This window comes from Alosa alosa, chromosome 13 (assembly GCF_017589495.1).
Source record: "Alosa alosa isolate M-15738 ecotype Scorff River chromosome 13, AALO_Geno_1.1, whole genome shotgun sequence".
NCBI classification, from domain to species: domain Eukaryota; kingdom Metazoa; phylum Chordata; class Actinopteri; order Clupeiformes; family Clupeidae; genus Alosa; species Alosa alosa.
The window spans coordinates 30461229-30480763 of record NC_063201.1 but is presented as its reverse complement, the minus strand read 5'-3'; the positions used below and the strand labels follow the sequence as shown (position 1 = coordinate 30480763).

The 19535-nt window shown below is 45.4% G+C and overlaps 1 protein-coding gene across 2 annotated transcripts; it reads left to right on the top strand.

The window, feature by feature from the left end:
* Nucleotides 1-5125: 5125 nt before the first annotated feature.
* On the top strand, nt 5126-19253 carry tmem245 (transmembrane protein 245). Of its 2 annotated transcripts, XM_048261680.1 has the most exons (18): nt 5126-6029; nt 6418-6535; nt 7007-7102; nt 7227-7346; nt 7532-7717; nt 8024-8193; nt 9188-9211; nt 10835-10939; nt 11052-11134; nt 11484-11574; nt 11708-11806; nt 11935-12066; nt 12364-12486; nt 13520-13665; nt 14367-14467; nt 15819-15993; nt 16629-16808; nt 17055-19253. In XM_048261680.1, the coding sequence occupies exons 1-18, from the start codon at nt 5415-5417 to the stop codon at nt 17098-17100; spliced, it is 2610 nt and encodes an 869-aa protein (XP_048117637.1). In that variant the 5' UTR covers nt 5126-5414; the 3' UTR covers nt 17101-19253. The 2 variants fall into 2 exon arrangements, with proteins under 2 accessions (XP_048117637.1, XP_048117638.1); XM_048261681.1 differs by lacking the exon at nt 9188-9211 and having other exon boundaries at nt 5127-6029.
* Nucleotides 19254-19535: the final 282 nt, after the last annotated feature.

Below are 19535 nucleotides of genomic sequence, written 5' to 3'. Positions count from 1 at the left end.
GTATTTTATTTGACATCGTGGCTCCATATGATATGCACACATAATGATGGTTCACTGGGTCAATAATAGATGGGTATTAAATGTCTATATATTGTCTGCAGCATAAGGACAGCAGTTTTGCTGTATGACAAAAATAGAAGTAAGAACCACAAGCTAAAGATTGAGGATCATTTCAAGAACAACTCTGACCACCGATGCATATGGCAAGGCATCCAGGCCATTACAGATTACAAAACTACTAACTCCACCCCCCCTGTCACCGACACCTCCCTGCTTGATGAGCTGAACCACTTCTATGGCCGCTTTCATAGGGACAACAAGGAGGTGGCCATCAAGGCTGTGGTCTCTGCAGATCACCAGCCCCTCACACTCTCCACCACCAATGTGTGTGCAGCACTGAGCAGGACTAATGCACGTAAGGCTGCTGGTCCTGATGGTATCCCCGGACATGTACTCAGGGCCTGTGCAGTGCAGCTGACTGAGGTTTGGACTGACATATTTAATCTGTCATTAGCCCAGGCAGCTGTCCCCGCGTGCTTTAAAACCACCTCCATTGTGCCGGTCCCAAAACACTCCACTGCAACAAGCCTTAATGACTTCAGTCCAGTCGCACACACCCCATCATCATGAAGTGCTTTGAGAGGCTGGTCCTGGCCCACCTCAAGACCTGTTTACCACCCTCACTGGACCCCTTCCAATTTGCCTACCGTCAGAACAGGAGCACAGAGGATGCCATCTCTACGGCACTTCACTCTGCTCTGTCCCACCTTGACAATAGCAACACCTAAGTGAGAATGCTGTTCATTGACTTTAGTTCAGCATTCAACACCATCATCCCCTCCAAACTGATCACCAAACTCAGTGAACTGGGCATCAATACCTCCCTATGTAACTGGATTCTGGACTTCCTAACCAACAGACCTCAGTCTGTTAGGTTAGATAACCACATGTCCTCAACCATCACCCTGAACACCGGCGTTCCACAGGGATGTGTGCTGAGCCCTCTCCTCTACTCCCTCTTCACCTACGACTGCTCACCTGTACATGGCTCTAACATCATTGTCAAGTTTGCAGATGACACTATGGTGATTGGTCTCATCAGCAATAATGATGAGACGGCCTACAGGGAGGAGGTCCAGCCTATAACATCGTGGTGCACTGATAACAACCTGGCTCTCAACACCAAGAAGACCAAAGAGCTCATTGTGGACTTCAGGAAGTCTAAAGCTGGCACACACACACCCATTCTCATCAACGGGACTGAGGTGGAGCGTGTCACCAGCTTCAAGTTGAGTGTCCACATCTCTGAGGAGCTCTCTTGGACCCTCAACAACTCTACCTTGATCAAGAAGGCTCACCAGCGTCTTTTCTTTTTTCTTTTTGAGGAGACTAGAGAAGGTCCACCTGTCTCCTCAGATCCTGGTGGACTTCTACCACTGCACCATTGAGAGCATCCTCACCAACTGTGTCACAGTTTGGTGTGGCAACAGCTCTGCCCATGACCGGAAAGCACTGCAGAGGGTGAAAACTGCCCAACGCATCACCGGTGCCTCACTCTCCTCCATCCAGGCCATCCAGGGCAATCAATGCTTGCGTAAGGCGCAAAGCATCATCAAAGACTCACCCCAACCACAGACTGTTCTCCCCACTCCCCTCAGGAAGGCGTTACAGGTCTCTCCGCACCCGAACCAGCAGGTTCAGAGGAAGCTTCTTTCCTGCAGCTGTCACCCTACTGAACTCTAGCTCTGCATCCCGGTGACATCCAATGACTAAGCCCACATTACCCCCCGCCTGATGCCTCCTTGCCTGTGCCTGTTGAGGTGTCCATGACCATGCATAGACAGGACAAAAGATATAGTGCAGTGTAAACAGTAGTATAAATTAGTAGTATAAAATAGTAGTAGTATAACAGTAGTATAAATTAAATTAAGTGTGCCTATGTAATATGAACAATGTATGAACAACATGTACAGATATGTGCAACGTAGTGGCAGCACCTACTTTGTATATCACATTGCACTTTTCTGCTTTTTTGCACTTCTGGTTAGACACAAACTGCATTTCGTTGTCTCTGTACTTGTACTCTACACAATGACAATAAAGTTGAATCTAATCATAATCTAATATGTGGCAGGGCCAAGGCACTACTACAGGAATTTTGGAGTCTATTATTTCATTTCCCCAAGCACCACAAATCTACTGGGTTCCCCACAACAGGTCACTCAAATCAATGAATGGGGCAAGAGATGCAGGATTCTTCAAATTAATTTTATTAAGTACTCAAAAGGTAAAAACAAAACATTTAGTCAAAGGAACCGTATGTAAGAAATGTATTTAAATTAATCATAAAATGGCCCTGATATGTCACTAGACATTAAGAAATCATGTTAATTTCAAATACTTATATCACTGACAACAGTAGTCCGGCCAGGATATTGTCATTTAAAAAGTGAAGTTGCCGCCCTCAACTGATGTTGTGTTTTGTCATGTCATGTTGTGTTTTGGCCTAATGCGCCCTCCACCTATTTACTAATCACAAAGTCACAGTGTTTCCGCATCTGGGTTGGCAACCTCGAGTCAGGGGGGAGGGGGAGGGGATACACCGCACTACAGTAATTTGAAAGTGATTGCCAGTTTTGGCCACAATCTTACATGTGGTTCCTTTAAAAGGAACACTCACAGAATCAGTATAACAACAGTGAATAAGCCTCCAGAGGCGAAAGTGCTGCAGTGCAATATGGGTAGCCTACCCACACGTGCATTCTTTGACAGTGCAGCAAACCGTACAAAGGCAATGACCCGGTATACACACACACACAAAAATAAATTCAAAACGAATACACCAGATAAGGGTTCACAGCAAAATGGAACGACAGGAAACAAGAGGCCCACATGTAACCCTGTACTCCTGCATAGATGGAATTGGCCAAGCCAGTACTGATATGTCCCACAAATAAATCAAAAGAAACTAAGAAGGTTAAACAAAACCCACAATTTACGTAAACAGTAGGCCTAAGTGACGATAGGCTGCAGGAAATGGACAAACCGACAAACAGACAGACAAACAGGCAGACATCATTGGTCGTAGGTTATGCTAAACACACACATGCACACACACACACACACACACCCTAGTGTAAGCTAAAATGTAGTCTCTCCCGGAGCCCGAGCCCGAACTTGACCCAACGGCTGATCACTATCCTCGGCCGGGCCGGGCCCTTGATCAAGCATTTTATTATTATTTTTAATCATTACTTTATTAGCCTAATTAGGTGGGGACAAAGCTATGCCATAATCAGAAATATATATTATATATATAATAGGCCTATGCAAAGTAGGCCTGAGTGACATGTTTAGGCCTACAAAGTTGCACAAGTTAGGCTACAAAGTTACAACATTGCAACCATTTCACTTTGATGATAAACTACATTTTGGTACACATACATAGGCCTACAGCAAGAATAACAGAATTTGAGAAATCGCATGCAAAGGCTCAGCCCCTAAGACTGTGCCCATTGCTCAAATTTATAAAGGAAGGAACGAAGTTTACAAACAAAAACACAATATATCAGATAGATTACACGAATAAGGTACACGATTATTTGACCGCGGTTTTTTTCTAATACATTAAATATATCAGGCCACCAGATGGCGGCATGGCACTGCACTTCGGACATTTTTGGGCTGTAAAAGCAAGCAGTGAAATGGCGTCATCGGTTGGCCGTACAGCGCAATAGCGCTGTGAAATATGTAATTTAACAGGAAATTACGGTAGAAATCTTGGTTTTCCTGACTAAGTATTCGTGTAACAATCAAGAATATATTTAATTTCTGTCTTGGCTGAACAATTGGCCAAGTCAATTGATGGTTCTCATAACATCCTGCCTAAGGACTACAGTTGAAAATGAGCCAGCTGGCTAAAACTGGAACATTTTACATGTTAATTAATGTGTGTCGTGCTTATGAACTGACATACATCATTACAATCATAGACTGTCTTATGCGGTTTTAGATTTTTTAAAGGTGTGCTATATTTTAATTGTCTATAGTTTTAGTTATAGTTATAGTTCAGAGGCTTTGATAAGCACCAGATCTGTTATGCTGCACAACATTCAAATTCAAATATGTGTCAAAGGAAATTATAGGTTTAGCATAGGCCTACTGTATAAAGTATGATCTCTTAACCATGACAATGTATAACAAAAAATATTTGGACAAATACTCCTGTGACCAAAGACGTGAGGCCAAGAGCTCGTGTGGAGGGAGAAGCAGCTACCCTTTGGTCCACCAGGATGGGAGCACACTGTTCCACCACAGCATCTATAGCCTCCCCCACCAGAATTCCTCTATATATGCCAACGATATTGGCATGGTGTTTTCTGTTGTCCTTGTAGGTTTTGTTGAGCCAATGAAGAGTAACTAGGATATGTCCTCTTTGGCTGATTGAAGACCAGGCTTGCTGCATCATTCTGAATCAGTTTTAGGCTAAGAATCTTACTACACAAGCAGGCAGGCCAGCTAACAGTGAATTGCAAAAGTCCCATCATGGCCTGTACAAGAAGTTGTGTGGAATCTTGAACCTGAAAAAAACCCCTGAATTTCCAAGACCTACAATACAATGACTGGTATAGGCCTAATATATAGACCAAAAATTTCAGAGCAATCGCGTAGTGTTCAAGAATCTTTTACTTTTTTAGAGTGGGAGATGAATAAATCAGCATTGAATAAACAATGTTGAGCTAATTAACCACTAGTAAGGCTAATAAACCACTAATTCTGCATGACAATATATTTGTTAATTAATTCTGGCAAGTAGGCCTAGCCTACATTTTAAACTGTCACAACAAAATTCCCTGATATTCCATGTCTGGAATAGATTTGACAAATTCCATGATATTCCAGAAATTCCATGACCTGTGGGAACACTGGGTTCATGGGAAAAATGCAAGGCGTGTTGTAGTGTTGTTGTTCTTTTTTGTAAAGACCAGCATATGCTTACGTAGGCCTGCCCCATCAAGGTAGTCTGGATATTTTACTGTCTATGGCTAGGCTAGCCTTCTTTACAAAGTTTCAGTAGCAGGCACAGCTTATATTTTACATAAATTACATAGGCTATGATCGGCTATGATAGGTAGGCTATCAGCTATTATTTGTCAATGTGATCTAGAAAGTGTCTCTGAAAGAATTTGTTTATCATTCTTTCACGGGAAGTTTCTATGCCAACAGTTATTATTTAGTATGGTTAGTTTAGCCAGGACTCGGGGTATGAAAAACACCATTTCCCAATTTGCCCTCTTCCGTGTTTACGTTGTCCCTCCTTCCTTTCCATCCCTCCTCCCTCCCCATTTCCCCCAATGAGGCCGTGGTGTTGGTATCTTCGGAGACACACCGGAGTAGCCTACTAGACTACGAACATGGCTGACACGGAGGGCTCCGGACTAGAGGAGGAGCCGGCCGTTGCTGGAGCTCCGGAGGCCGAAACACCCCTCTCGGCTCGGCCGCGCTATGTGTCCTTTAGCGAATCAATGCAACCTGCCGTTGGAATGGTCAGTCAACTGCTGGGTCAGCCAACGGCCTCTCTTAAGTTCGACAAAAACATCAAACAGGCCTTCTACAACACCGGGGCGATGATTTTTGTTGCGATCTGTTGCGGAGCTGCGGTGCTAGTTTACTTCATCTTGGAGGCGTTCCTTCGTCCGCTGCTTTGGGCCGTGCTGTGCGGAACTTTCCTGCATCCGTTCAAGCACTCTCTTGCCCGTGTCTGCCGCTCTTGGCTTCATGGACTTGAGGAGACGGGAACCCCGGTGGTACTGGGGACGTTGTTAGTTCCGGTGTGGTGTGTCAATTATGTTGTTGACATGCTGGGTACATTGGTGCTGGAACGGTTGAAAGTACTACTGGTCATATTTGCAGGAGCTCCGTTACTGTATGTGCTATACCTGTCCTGGAGCCTCATTGGAATGCAGGTAATCCTCGGACACGTCTGGACTGCCATCTCTCTTGCACTGGATTGCTTCAGCGCCGTGTGGGTAAGTACAAAGTGATTGCTAGCATGGGTCACACAATGGGCGTGACGCTATTGTCCCTGTCCTGTCACTTTCAATGGTGTTTTGGCTTGTCGGGAGGAAGAGGGCGTGGTAATATGTCATTCAGTTCAGCCTTCTGTTCCCAAATGTTTCTATATTTGTCTCTTGAAGAATCTTCATGTGACCATCTGCACGTTGGAGTGACTGACTGTTAACTAACCTAATAGAAGGGTTGTATTTTCCTCTGTAACCCATGTTGAATGAGGATGTAGTATTATAATTAGGAGCTTGACAACCTAATTCCTGATTGAATTGGTATCTTGTGGTGTGGTATATGAAAGAGTGGCACAAAAGCTGAATATGAGAGTGGTGTTCTCTGGGACTCAATCAGGTGGGCACCTTAGTGGTTGGCTATGTTCTGGCAGTGGCCTTCAAGTGGACCCCAGGGATGGAGGGTTACCTGCGGACCATGTCTGTTCCTGTGTGGACTATTCTCATATTCTACCTTGGTGAGGGGCAAACCATTAGCATATACACAATTATACACACTCACAAACATAAGTACACTGTGACTTTCAGCTTCAGCTTCTCTCCACTTCACCCCTCATACTGGTGTGTGTGTGTGTGTGTGCTGAAGGTCATGGTTCTTGTTATAGCCCTGGGTCATAGATTCTATATTTAGTGAGTGAAGTAAAGGGGGAACTTTTGATCTTTCTGATAAAATGGTCACAGACCCACATGCTTGCAGAGCACATATATTTAGGCCTTTGACATTGTCAGTTGCCACACATTTGGAGAGTTCAAATACTGCCTACGCAATACACCTAGGTGCTCACATTTCTGTTAGTCATTCTGGCATTGAGCTGACCCATTTTACAGTCCTGCTGTATTCCTCTCCCTGTATTTGACGTACTATCTCTCTTCCTCTTATCTCTCTCTCCCCTCAATCCCCCCTCCCCCCACACACACCTCTATCTCAGTGTCTTTGGCAGGGTCGTGGAGAGTTCCTGTGTTTGTAGTAGCAGTGGTACTGCTCTTCATTGGGTCACAAGAGAAGCAACCCACACCTGGTAGAAGTAAGCAGCCTCGAGTCTCAAGAGTTCAAGTTCTAACACTTCAGATGCATTCCTTGTGAAACTGAACGGTTTATCTCTCCCTGACTTCCTCAATCTGTCTTCCTACCTCTCTCTCTCCCTCCAGCTGAGTTGTCAGGGCAGGTGTTGTCATTTGCTGCCAGCACCCTTTTCATGGCCATATCCTGCAGCACTCATGCACAACCTAAAGGAGAGGAAGAGAAGAGTGACACAGCACCACCACAAGGTACACACACACACACACACACACACACACACACACACACACACACACACACACACACACATTCAGACCACAAACATGTCACACATTCAGACCACAAACATGTCACACATTCAGACCACAAACATGTCACACATGCACATGCAAGTCCATTGAACTGACTGTGAGATGGTCTTTCCCACCTCCAGACTCAATGGACGGACCTGGGCCATTTGGAGGACAGGGGCGCAGTCGTGCGCGTCCAGAGCTGGGTGCCATACGTCAGAAGAAGAGGGCCAGTGACATCTACTTTGTGCTGCTGGGATGGGCCTTCGTTGTGGTACAGATATTCCTCAACCTGTGGATCATACAGCTGCTCCCCATACCCGTAGCTGGTACAGTCTTTTTCTCTTTCTCTCTCTCTCTCTTCCATCCCTGTGTGTGTGTGTGTGTGTGTGTGTGTGTGTTGTGTTTGCTTTTATTAAGTTTATAGGTGCGTTACATTGAATGGTTTCAGCAAAATACATTGATGAACTGTATGTGTGTGTTTGACACCAAGCTACATAACCCACTCAAATACAGAGTGTCTGAAAGTTTGTGTTGTTTGGTTTGTTCAGATGTTTGAGGTTTTGTCATGACGGCCCATTTTTGGTCCCTAACCTGAATCTGCATATGTGTGCGTGTGTGTGTGTGTGTTCTAGTGTGGCTTCTGAAAAAAGCCATAGTGCGCTTTGGTCTGAAGGGTTTTGCAGAGCGCAGTCTGTCTTCCTGGTGGGTCAGACTTCAGCAATTCGTTGGAGAAAGACAGGAAGTACTTCTGCCTGGACCAATCAGGGGCCTCTCTCAGTTCCTGCTCCGCGTTGACACCAAGGTAACACCCCTCGTGGCCTTTCCCACTGTCAGATCGTGTCCCTTACACCAGGCTCCTGTCACTGTTGTTAAGGCCTTATCATGTCCCCCCTTCTCGTAAACAGGTCTAGCCCATGTGTTAAGGGTGAATAGTGAGTGTGTGTGTGTGTGTGTGTGTGTGTGTGTGTTTATGCAAGGGCAAGTGTGAATGCCTCAGTGGAGTGTTTTATGTTTCATGGCAGAATCCCTGGATATCAGGGGATTTCCTGAGTCTTGTGGTCTCAGGGGAAAAAAAATAGTTTTGATATCATTCACTGATATCATTCTGGGAAGACACACTTGAGTAAGATTCTGCAAGCCAAGTGTTTCTTGAGCTCAGCACCACACTCCACAGTGAACATGCCAATGCCTGTGTCATGACTGGCAGAGGACTGTCCAGATACATGTACTAGTTCCGTGGGTTTACATGGGTAGTTTTAATGTTGTCTGACTAAGACATGTTGTGGGAACTTGCACAGCTGGACCGATAAGCTTCAGAGTAAGTTTCAGCACCTCACCATGTGTGTGTGTGTGAACGCCTCACGTATTGTTGTGATGCCTTGATGATGCTCCTCCCTCAGTAGTGTGCCTCCCTACCACCTCTACCCCAAGTCTGCCACATGAGACGGCACTGGACAGGGGCACGCTTCCCAAAACTATAGTTGCTAAGTAAGTCAGCAACTTTGTTGGTTGCAATGCAATTTCCCATTGCCAACCAACTAAATTGCTAACAGGTTAGCAACTATGGTTTTGGGAAACGTACCCCTGATGGTTACTTTTCATTTTTTCCCCAAGTTTTTGTCCAATCACAAGCCTGTCCCTCCTCACCCTCCTTGTGGCCCTCCCACTCCCACACCTAATCTAAACTGATCTCGTCCCCCAGCCTGGAAACCATGTGATGTGCTGCTCAGACTGCACTCGTTTTCTCTGCTTTCTCTCTAATCCCTCGTTTGTCTCTCTCGTTTGTCTCCCCAAAGCTCTGGCATTGGCTTAACCAGCAGGTAAAGACCCTCAACAATAGTCCGGAACAGATAGGATCAGCCAAAGAACGAAAGGGAACGTGTGAAAGAGTGGCTGTGGCTGTGTGTGTGTGTGTGTGTGTGTGTGTGTGTGTGTGCGCGCACACATTAGAGGCTTGGACTGATGCTTTTACTCATCCTCTGCCATCCCTCCATCTCTGGCTCTGCTGAATCACACGCTTTTGCTGCTCGCGCTGACTGAGTGCTGCACTGGAGCTGTGGAAGGGCATGCATAGGGCCTCTGGTCAACACACTCAGCTGTGCACCAGCATACACACACACACACACACACGCGCTCATTACTGTACACATAATCACTCTTACCATGTAAATATTCAGATACATGCACAAGCCATCCAGTTTCCTCATACACTCACAGCCAAAGAGAGTTTATTTGTGCTCTCACAGAGGTGCGCTGTTTGACTCTGCAAAGTTTGGAGGAAGACCTTTCCACAGCTCCTCTGTATGGTTTTGTGTAGTGTGTGTGTGTGTGTGTGTGTGTGTGTGTGTGTGTGTGTGTGTGTGTGTGTGTGTGTGTGTGTGTGTGTGTGTGTGTGTGTGTGTGTGTGTGTGTGTGTGTGTGTGTGTGTGTGTGTGTGTGTGTGTGTGCTCTGCTTTGTGGCAGTCGCAGCCAGATGCCCTGCTGGAACCACGGTAATGGTAAAATTGGGTGAAGGCCCAAAAACTGTGCGTCAGTTGTAGGGGCCTACTGGGTCTCCTCTCTGGATACCGTATCCAAGGAGGACTGTCTTGGTGAGGGTTTCCAGCACAGAAATAGAATACCTAGACTAGCAATACCGCCACTTCAGTGTTCAGAACTATGGATTTTTATGTAAGTCCTTGATGCCATTCAATGCCGCTATGCCTCTTATTGAATATGATATAATTATTGAACGTATTTAACAAAGCATGCCTGAGCATATAGTGTTGACATCAATAAGAACATGTCTTAGGTATTCTATTTCTATGATTAACAGGATCAGTGTTTTCTCTTTGTGTGAATCCCAGCTTATAGTAAACAGTAATGCAATTCTTCGCAGTACTGGTCCAACCCTTAATAGATTAACTGCATTAGAAGGCTTCAGGGGATCAGTAGAACTTCATAACCTCCATGTGTGTTGCGTCAGAGCTAAATGACATTTGTGCAGCGAGGAGGACACTGGTATTAGTGTCAGTGTTGATGTGCGAGGGGATTTTCTCCTGCGTAACGCATGGAAATTGGTACTAACAGCCTTCCATTGCATTAGCTGTGTTCCCCCTCCTGTAAGGACACAGCTATGAAATACCAACTTACTAAGACCCCACGATGACTTAATAATCAGCATGTCTGTTTTACCAGGTGATGTGTGTTTGCGTGTGTGCATATGCAGTGAGGTGACGAGGCGAATGCCGACTCATGGTTTTCAGGGCCACTGGGTCTCACCGGGCTGGAACAAGAACCCGAGAGGTCTCTTAAGTTCACATGGGCGCACACGCACACAGACACACATGTACACATGGACATTTCAAAAAAGTTTTGTCTAATTTGTCCTCCGTGTTTTGCTCTCTCCTTTCCACCTTCTCCGTCACTCTGCGTGTCCTCTCTCTCTCTCTCTCTCTGTACAGATCATCGTGTGGCTGGAACGTTGCCTGGATAAACTTATTAGCATCTTCATCATCTGTCTGCTTGTTACTGGGACTCTGCTGATGGCCCTGCTGCTCACAGTCATGGTATTGTGTCCCCACTGGCTTACCGTACTGCATCATAGTCGTTTACAACATCTCAAAGGCCACAGTGTGTGTTCTGCAGCACCATTCTGACTGTCTGACCTCTGATGTGTAGGTCCACCATGAGAGTGTCCACATCGTTGAGGTCACAAGTAACCTGATCAATGAGACGGTCTCCAACCACCCAGAGTGGGCAAAGTAAGACACTGTAAAGGGCCGTTCACACCAACAACGATGACTATAACGATAACTGTAGAGAAATATTGTTTTCATTAATATGAATGACGACGTTCACACATAAACTATAACGATAACGACATGAAGAAAGATATCGCTCACACTTTCTGAGACTATGCACACTGCAAGCACTCCCATTATTAGGAACATTTTGTAGTGCACAGTACAAAGCACTTTACAAAATGATGAAAATGAAAATAATTTTTAATCTCTAATGTTTGTGTGTCTGTGTATTTGCGTCTATGTTTTTTTTTTTTTTTGTGTGTGTGTGTGTGTGTGTGTGTGTGTGTGTGCGTGTGTGTGCATGCAGCTGGCTTCCAGAGGCACGAGTTGTTCAGAATGCCTTAAACTCGGCTGCAACCAATGTCTACCAACATGGTCGAGAATGGATAACACATAAGGTGACGGTGTGAAGTTTGTGTTTAGGTGATAAAGTTTGTGATCTTAGAAGGGGGTATGTATGGCGCGTGTCTGCATTGTTCTCATTCATTGTCCTCATTCATATGTGTGATGTCCTCGTATGGTGCTGAGCAGCTACACAAAATGTTGGGGGACAAGGTGAATCACACAGCAGTCATAGAGAAGCAGGTGCTGGAACTCTGGGACCGATTGTACCACTCTTGGTTTGTGAAGGTAAGGTTTTCTACTACTTTGCTCTCTCTCTCTGACATACAGAAACTCGTATATCAGATCTATGTAACACACACACACACACACACACACACACACTCACTCACTCACCCAGTGGGGTTGTGTTGCAGAATGCCACACACACAGGACGGCACCGCCACCATAAGTGGCATGTGCAGAGACAGAACAGCTGGCTGGGGGACATTTTGGACTGGCAGGATCTGGCCTCCTTCCTGCAGGAGAACATTGAGACCCTTCTATCGGTGAGTGAGTGAGGGTGGGGGTGAGCACACTACACCTTCAGCTACCTAATAAGTAAGCTTTGGCAACAATGACTTCATTCATTCATTCATTCATTCATTCATTCATTCATTCATGTAAATAAAGCATCTTTGATCATTATTTGATTTGATTTGATGTGAGATCTCCTTTTATATGGGCCCAGTAGTCTTTTGCTTTTGTGAGAGAGTGTGAAAAAGTGTTTTAGAAACAGTACTATTAATCCTAGCAGATTTGTGGACACTGTGTGTGTTTTAATGTATGTGTTGAATGTTTGGCAGATTTTGGAGTCTTTGTGGATAGTGATGAGTCGAAACTTGGGACTTCTCATCTCTACAACGACCACTCTGTTAACGGTCCTATTTCACAGCGGCACGGCGCTACTCAACTTTGTTTTGTCTCTGGTAACTCTCTCAGTCTGCTTTCATGATGACGTTGCATATGTAATTGGTATTATACTAATATGTACAGTATAATGTATAATAAGATGTAAAGTATAGTTTTATACAATACTGTCAAAGATATTATTTGAAACTAGTAGATTTAAGGCACATGATGAAGTTTGTCAAGTTAAAGGACAACATTTTTGTAATAATAACACGTGTAACCACACACACATATATGGACACATCAAGAGGGAGGAACGGCACTCGGTCATTTCAGTAGTATTTGCTATGTTAGCACTAACATACTGTAAGTAGAAGGAGGAGCTGTTACCTCAGTTGCAAATACCTCATGACCAATAACCACTGAAAACTCTTATGCTGATTGGCCATACTCAGAAGACAGTTGAGAGACCGCTTGTTGTGGGCAGCAGTTGTGGTGAGCGCTGGTTAGCGCTTCGGACTTGTAACCGGAGGGTTGCCAGCTCGAACCCCGACCAGTAGGCACAGCTGAAGTGCCCTTGAGCAAGGCACCTAACCACTCACTGCTCCCCGAGCGCCGCTGTTGTTGCAGGCAGCTCACTGCGCCGGGATTAGTGTGTCCTTCACCTCACTGTGTGTTTACGGTGTGCTGTGTGTGTTTTACTAATTCACGGATTGGGATAAATGCAGAGACTAAATTTCCCTCACGGGATCAAAAGAGTATATATACTTATACTACTTACTTATACCGTTTTAGTAGATAAAACATTTTCGTTTAGTTTATACTGTTTTAGTAGATAACACATTTTAGTTAAACTAAGGCAGTTGAGTTGAGAAATAATGTAATTTATATATAGAACATAGCACAGCGTAGCACAGAGGTCTTAGAAAGCAGCTAAGGGAAATGTGATATTCTTACAGCTAATGGTTATGTACAATCACACACACGCTGAGTGGTTTGTTGCTCTAATTGGCTGAACAGATTTCTCTCTCTCTCTCTCTCTCTCTCTCTCTCTCTCTCTCTCTCTCTCTCTCTTCCTTTCTTGTGTGTGTGTGTCCTGTTGATGTGCAGGTGATCTTCCTGACCACACTCTTCTACCTGCTGAGCTCCAGTGGAGAGTACTATAAGCCAGTCAAATGGGTGATCAGCCTCACCCCTCTGTCTCAGCCCGGGCCCTCGTCCAACATCATCGGCCAGTCAGTGGAGGAGGCCATCAGGTGTGTCCTGAAATACACCTCCACGGACACACACAATATTACTTCCATATGCTGCCAACATGTTAGCATACTCGCACATGTTCAGCAGATGTTGCAGTTCCTAGTGGTAGGCACAGGAGGGAGCCATTGAGTCACAAAGCACATTGTTGTTTGTTGTGTGTCTGCTGATTGCATTCCTCCCTCAGTCTCTTCTCTTCTCCCCTCTCTTCCCTCAGTCTCTTCTCTTCTCTCTCCTCTCTTCCCTCAGTCTCTTCTCTTCTCTCTCCTCTCTTCCCTCAGTCTCTTCTCGTCTCTTCTCTCCCCTCTCTTCCCTCAGTCTCTTCTCTTCTCTTCTCTCTCCTCTCTTCCCTCAGTCTCTTCTCTTCTCTTCTCCTCTCTTCCCTCAGTCTCTTCTCTTCTCTTCTCTCTCCTCTCTTCCCTCAGTCTCTTCTCTTCTCTTCTCTTCTCTCTCCTCTCTTCCCTCTGTTGTTTTCTCACTTTGTTGTACAATACACTTCTTTTCACTGAAATGTTTTCTTCATATGTTCCTCTATGCTTGCATAATGTTTGCATAAAAATGTATCTGCTATCCTGACTGTGTGGACAGATACAAAATCTTAAGAAGGAGTCTATTTTGTGTGAGTGTGTGTGTGTGTGTGTGTGTGTGTGTATGTGTGTGTGTGTGTGTGTGTGTGTGTGTGTGTGTGATGGGGTCTCTGCAGGGGGGTGTTTGATGCATCACTGAAGATGGCAGGCTTCTACGGTCTCTACACGTGGCTTACACACACTGTCTTCGGCATCAACATCGTCTTCATTCCCTCAGGTGGGTCAGGCTCATGACATGCATGCCAAACACACCCACCTTCTCCCAGCCCAAGTGGCCCTGCTGCCTTGGTCTGTCCCTCTCAGATCTCCGACAGAGAGACTCGGAAGTATTAGAGACCAGGAAGTATTTCCTGTGAACACAGTTGATGACACGAGAATTGTTGTCAAAAAATGTTCTTTGAATGCATTCTGATTAAGTGTGACTGACTGTCTGTATGGATAAAGTCACCTAATTTACAAAGCTTAAACATATACTGTATGGCAAACTTGTGTAATATTTTTAGTTGACAGAAAAGTTTAATTGTTATTGTGTTTTTGTTGATTAAACCATACAATTAGCTGGTGGTGATTTGAAGATACAAGTGTCAAAATATCCATTGTGCTTATTATATCACCCATACAGTCCCATACAAGTGCGGTTAGCGCATGGCGCTGTGTCTGGAGGCCCAGTGAGTCAGGGATTAGGTGTGGGCCAGATCCTGAGTGGGAGACTCCTTGGCACGGCTCTGGGACCAGGGCTTAGCAGAGCGGAAACCGAGCGCGCTCAGTCAGTGCGAGGCTGATGTCACCCGGAGGTTCCTCCGTGCCAAGGGCCCGGTCGCACCTACTGTCAGCATACTGTGGCCGTATGCACTCCAACACATGCGCGTCCTATATTTAAACCTCTCCGGCCCGGTCCGGCTGCTGGAGGTGGCCACATGGAAGACAGCTGATATACTTCTCACACACGCACGCACGTGCGCGCACACACACACACACACACACACACACACACACACACACACACACACACACACACACACACACACAGACCCAGCACTGTCTGTAAATGGGATTGGGTTGCATGGTTATTCTCCTCAGTCCCCACCCGCCTGCTCTGTCCCTCTGCTCAGGTGTGTGGATAGGCAGAGGATGTCACCCCTAGTGGCCTTACTTGGGTTGGTTGGTTGGTTTGTTTGTTTGTCAGACAGACTCTGTTTACTCATGCATAGAGCAGCCATCTGCCCAGTTTATCATCATTCTGCTCTCTGTGTCTCCCTTCCTGCTCAGTGGCTTTCCCTCTCTCCCTCTCCCTCTCCCTCCCTCCCTCCCTCTCTCTCTCTTCTCTCTATACTTCACATCCTCCATTATGATGCTGCTCAAATATGGACTTGCCCAACCCTTTTCATGAGAGTAGTGCAGTGTGCGCTTGTGTGAATGGCAGTGGTCTCTCATTAGCAGGTGTGGTGGAGCAGCGGCAGCGTCACCGTCTGACTAGCGCTTGACTTTAACAAGTTGAGCTAAATATCTGTCTGTCTGCCCCTCTCTTTCCATCTCTTCTCTCTCTCTTCTCGGTGTCGCTGGGTTAGCCATGGCTGCTATCCTGGGTGCTGTGCCATTTTTGGGGACGTACTGGGCAGCTCTGCCAGCGGTGCTGGACCTGTGGCTGGCTCAGGGGGAGGGATTGAAAGCGCTGCTCCTGCTGGTCATCCACCTGCTGCCCACATACTGTGTGGACACCGCCATCTACTCTGACATCTCAGGGTATGTGTGTTTGTGTGTGTGTGTATGTGTGTGTGTGTGTGTGTGCGAGAGAGAGAAAATAGTACTTCTATGAGTGACATATGTAATATGTGCATACTTTAAAACTTGATGTTAACAATGCCATAATTGTTTGTGTGTGTGTCAGTGCCGTGAGTTAGACGGTGTGGGTGAGCTCCTCCACTCCCTGTTTGGAATGCAGACTCTGTTCTCCCCTCTGCATGAATATTTAACAAGCCCTCATTCCAATCAGAATTCCTAACAAGCTGGAGTTAATTAAGAGAGAGGCAGGCGGCTGAGTGAGCAGGTGAAAATGAGCCCCTCAGCCAAAATCATCAGACAGAATAAAGAACCCAGCGTGCCAGACTGGGGGCGCATGTGTGTTTGCACGAGCACTGGAGTCCTGCCCATGTGCTCTGGATACTAATGGCAAACCAAACATGGTGTGCTGTGAATTTGAGTTTCCTTGCTAGTTGCGTGCAGCCATGAATGTGTGTTAGCAGCAGAGAGATAGTTAAACATACTGACAGGGTGAAAGCTAATTGAATGAAAGGCCTGAGGATCAATCTGTTAGGCCGAGCTGCATTCAAGTACTCAGTATATTATGGTAAAATGTGTGTGTGTGTGTGTGTGTTTAGTGGAGGGCATCCGTACCTGACGGGTCTGGCGGTTGCGGGCGGCGCGTACTATCTGGGCCTGGAGGGGGCCATCATCGGGCCAATCTTGCTCTGCATCCTGGTGGTGGCGTCCAACATCTACAGCGCCATGCTAATGAGTCCCAGCAGCGCACAGGCCACTCCAATACAGAGCTACCAGAGGTACACACACACACACACACACACACAGTCACTCACACTACACCTGTGCATGCACTCCTACATTTGCAAACAGCCTGAAGCTAGTCTTCCTGTTCCCATAGAATGTATTATTTTATTTTGATGTACTTATAGACATAGCAGTAATCATTCTTTCATCAATTCTTTAAAATATGTTAAACTGCCTCTTTTCCTTTCTCAGTTATTCCTCTCTCTCTCTCTCTCTCTCTCTCTCTCTCTCTCTGTCAGGCCGTTCATGGACACGCCGACGGTGCTGAAGGAAGGGAGTGAGTGAAGAAGTGGGTGACATGTCTGCAGTGTGTCTGTTGTCATCTCTCTCTCTCTCCGTCTCACTCCTCTCTGATGCCATGGCGGTGTACCATCCCCGAGGGGTCTCTCGCGCCGCTCAGCAGTGGCTGTGCCGAGGCACCTAGAGCAGACCACCCTTCTTCTCCTCCTCCTCCTCCTCCTCCTCCTCCTCCTCTTCCATTAGAGGTCATTGTGGCAAGACCGTCTTTTCTCCAATGGGCGTTTCCTCTGAGCTTCCCCTGCCAAGGACCACAGGGCGTCAACCACGGCTGACCTCAGCTCAGCCCAATAAGCAGATGCCAGTCACCTAACAATGCTGACATTGACTAAACTAGCTTTCTAACGCTAAACCAACTTTAGACTGGCACTCTGCTGCAAACCAGTTTTAAACCTGCAATGAGACACCATGTTAAAGCAGCTTTTGGTGAGATGCCACTCACACTAGTACACTAGTATAAACAAATGTTAGTACCATGGTCCTAATTGAAGCCCCATCTTAAACATTGTCTTCAGTTAGAGCACCAGGTCCAGCTTTGAATACCTCGTCTGTCACACCACTGAGTCAGTGGTGTTTTGGTCACAGTTAAGTATCTGATCCCACCCTTAGCTGTGCCCTTTGGAATTTTGATAATGACTGAAAGCTACTCTATGAAGAGCTTATTTATTGCTTTTGCTCTCTGTGAACTTGCCCAGAGAGACAAGTTACTCTATCTGAAATGACATAACCAATCAGGTTTATTCCTTTGGGGATGTGCGATTTAGTGATTCTGATGAATTTGTTTGGCAGATGAGTTTTGCTGAAACGGTTGCCCTAATATAAAAGAGCGCTGGCACTGGCTAGTGCTGGTCAGACGCCTCCAGAGGGTTTAGGACACTATCCGTGTCCATCTAAAGGTCTCAATAGTTTTGAGAATGCTCTGTCATGTCTTATCTATGAATGCTGCCTTGGAGTCTGTTATGTAGATCTCGTCAGGCAAAGGTGTTCTGGCCTGTCATGTGTTACCCATGCACATACACATTGCACACTCTAAGCACACACATTTGCACATCCTCTTTGTTTGCTTATACATTAGTAGGATAGGACTTGAACAGTTTTGAGTGATGGCCTTTTGTCAATAGCATAGCAGATATAATGGCACACCGAAACACATTTAAATTAACAAACTCACTTACTCTCCACTCAAGGGTGGCTCTCTTGTTCGTGTGTGCAATTATTTGTATGTCGCAGTGGAATCATTCTGCTCCCAGTTAAGTATTACCACAGATCTACATGCTATTTGCCTCTTTCGCCCTTAACATGCCAACGTATCACTTACGGTCAAAAGAATGGGCACAACTGTCCATGAAAGGCTTTTACAGCTCCATGCTGTAACTGCATCGGAATGGGACATTTACCTCTTAAAATGTAAATCTTACAAATGGCTCAGTAGAACTTCATGTGTTGAGTTTAAGGAATGTCAAGGTCTGAATAGCGTGTTACTTGAAAACAAAAGTAATTTTATTTGGATGGTAGGACATATTACTGTTTAGTAGTCTGCCTCTTAACATAAGGTTCAGAATGTTCACCTCACTCTTCAACCTTTATCGGTAGAAAGTTTCTCAACCAGGGTGTATGCCTGATACTTTGGGTGTGCACATACACACACACACACACTCTCTCTCACACACTCACACACACCTCAGGAACATGGCGTAAAAATGACTGATCCTGTGGTACCACTGCCTTGATCCCATCCTTAAAAGTGCACTCCCATCCAGTCTTAAAGATGGGTTGAGTATGTAGCAGGGAAAGGTCAAATGCCAGTTATCCAATTATCATTAAACTTATTGACCTTAAGGTTTTACATTTTAGATATCTTTAAGTATGCACCTTTTGTCCATGCCCTACCAAATCCTCTAGAAGCACTTTGAAGGTGAAACATATTTTGAGAATCTGCTACTGTTTACACCAAATAGTACTCTTAACTTTTGTTTTGTTACATTTTTTTTTTTTTCATTTCTAACTTTCTTTAGGTACAATAACACTGCTGTGTTGTTCATATGTGTTACTCGTAGTATTCCTATACTTTTTTGTTCACCCTATTGAATGTCATGTGTTTTTTACCAACATTCACTGGTTGATTAAAGGTTTGAAACATTCATGTTGTAATAGCATTTGCTTTTGTAAAGTCACATCCAAGAGTGGTGTACAGCTGCCGTGCACACACTGGAATGTGCACACACTGGTACCCTGGTCGCATTCAAACTGACACATTTCCCAATAGTCATTGAGCTGCCACAATATGATGAAAGAGAGTGTTCTAAGTGAGTCTCGTGCTCTTAGATGGTACTTGCTCAAGAGAGCCCTCAGGAAATGCACCACAGAGCAATGACAATGTCATTCTGTCATTCAGCAAGTCACTGGTGAACCACACGCAATCC

Excerpts from the sequence above, each read along its gene's own strand:
- tmem245 (XM_048261680.1), top strand. The coding sequence starts at position 5,415 with ATGGCTGACACGGAGGGCTCCGGACTAGAGGAGGAGCCGGCCGTTGCT. Across the intron at positions 11,575-11,707 it reads GAGAATGGATAACACATAAG|CTACACAAAATGTTGGGGGA; the intron begins GTGACGGTGTGA and ends GGTGCTGAGCAG. Across the intron at positions 13,666-14,366 it reads TCAGTGGAGGAGGCCATCAG|GGGGGTGTTTGATGCATCAC; the intron begins GTGTGTCCTGAA and ends GGGTCTCTGCAG.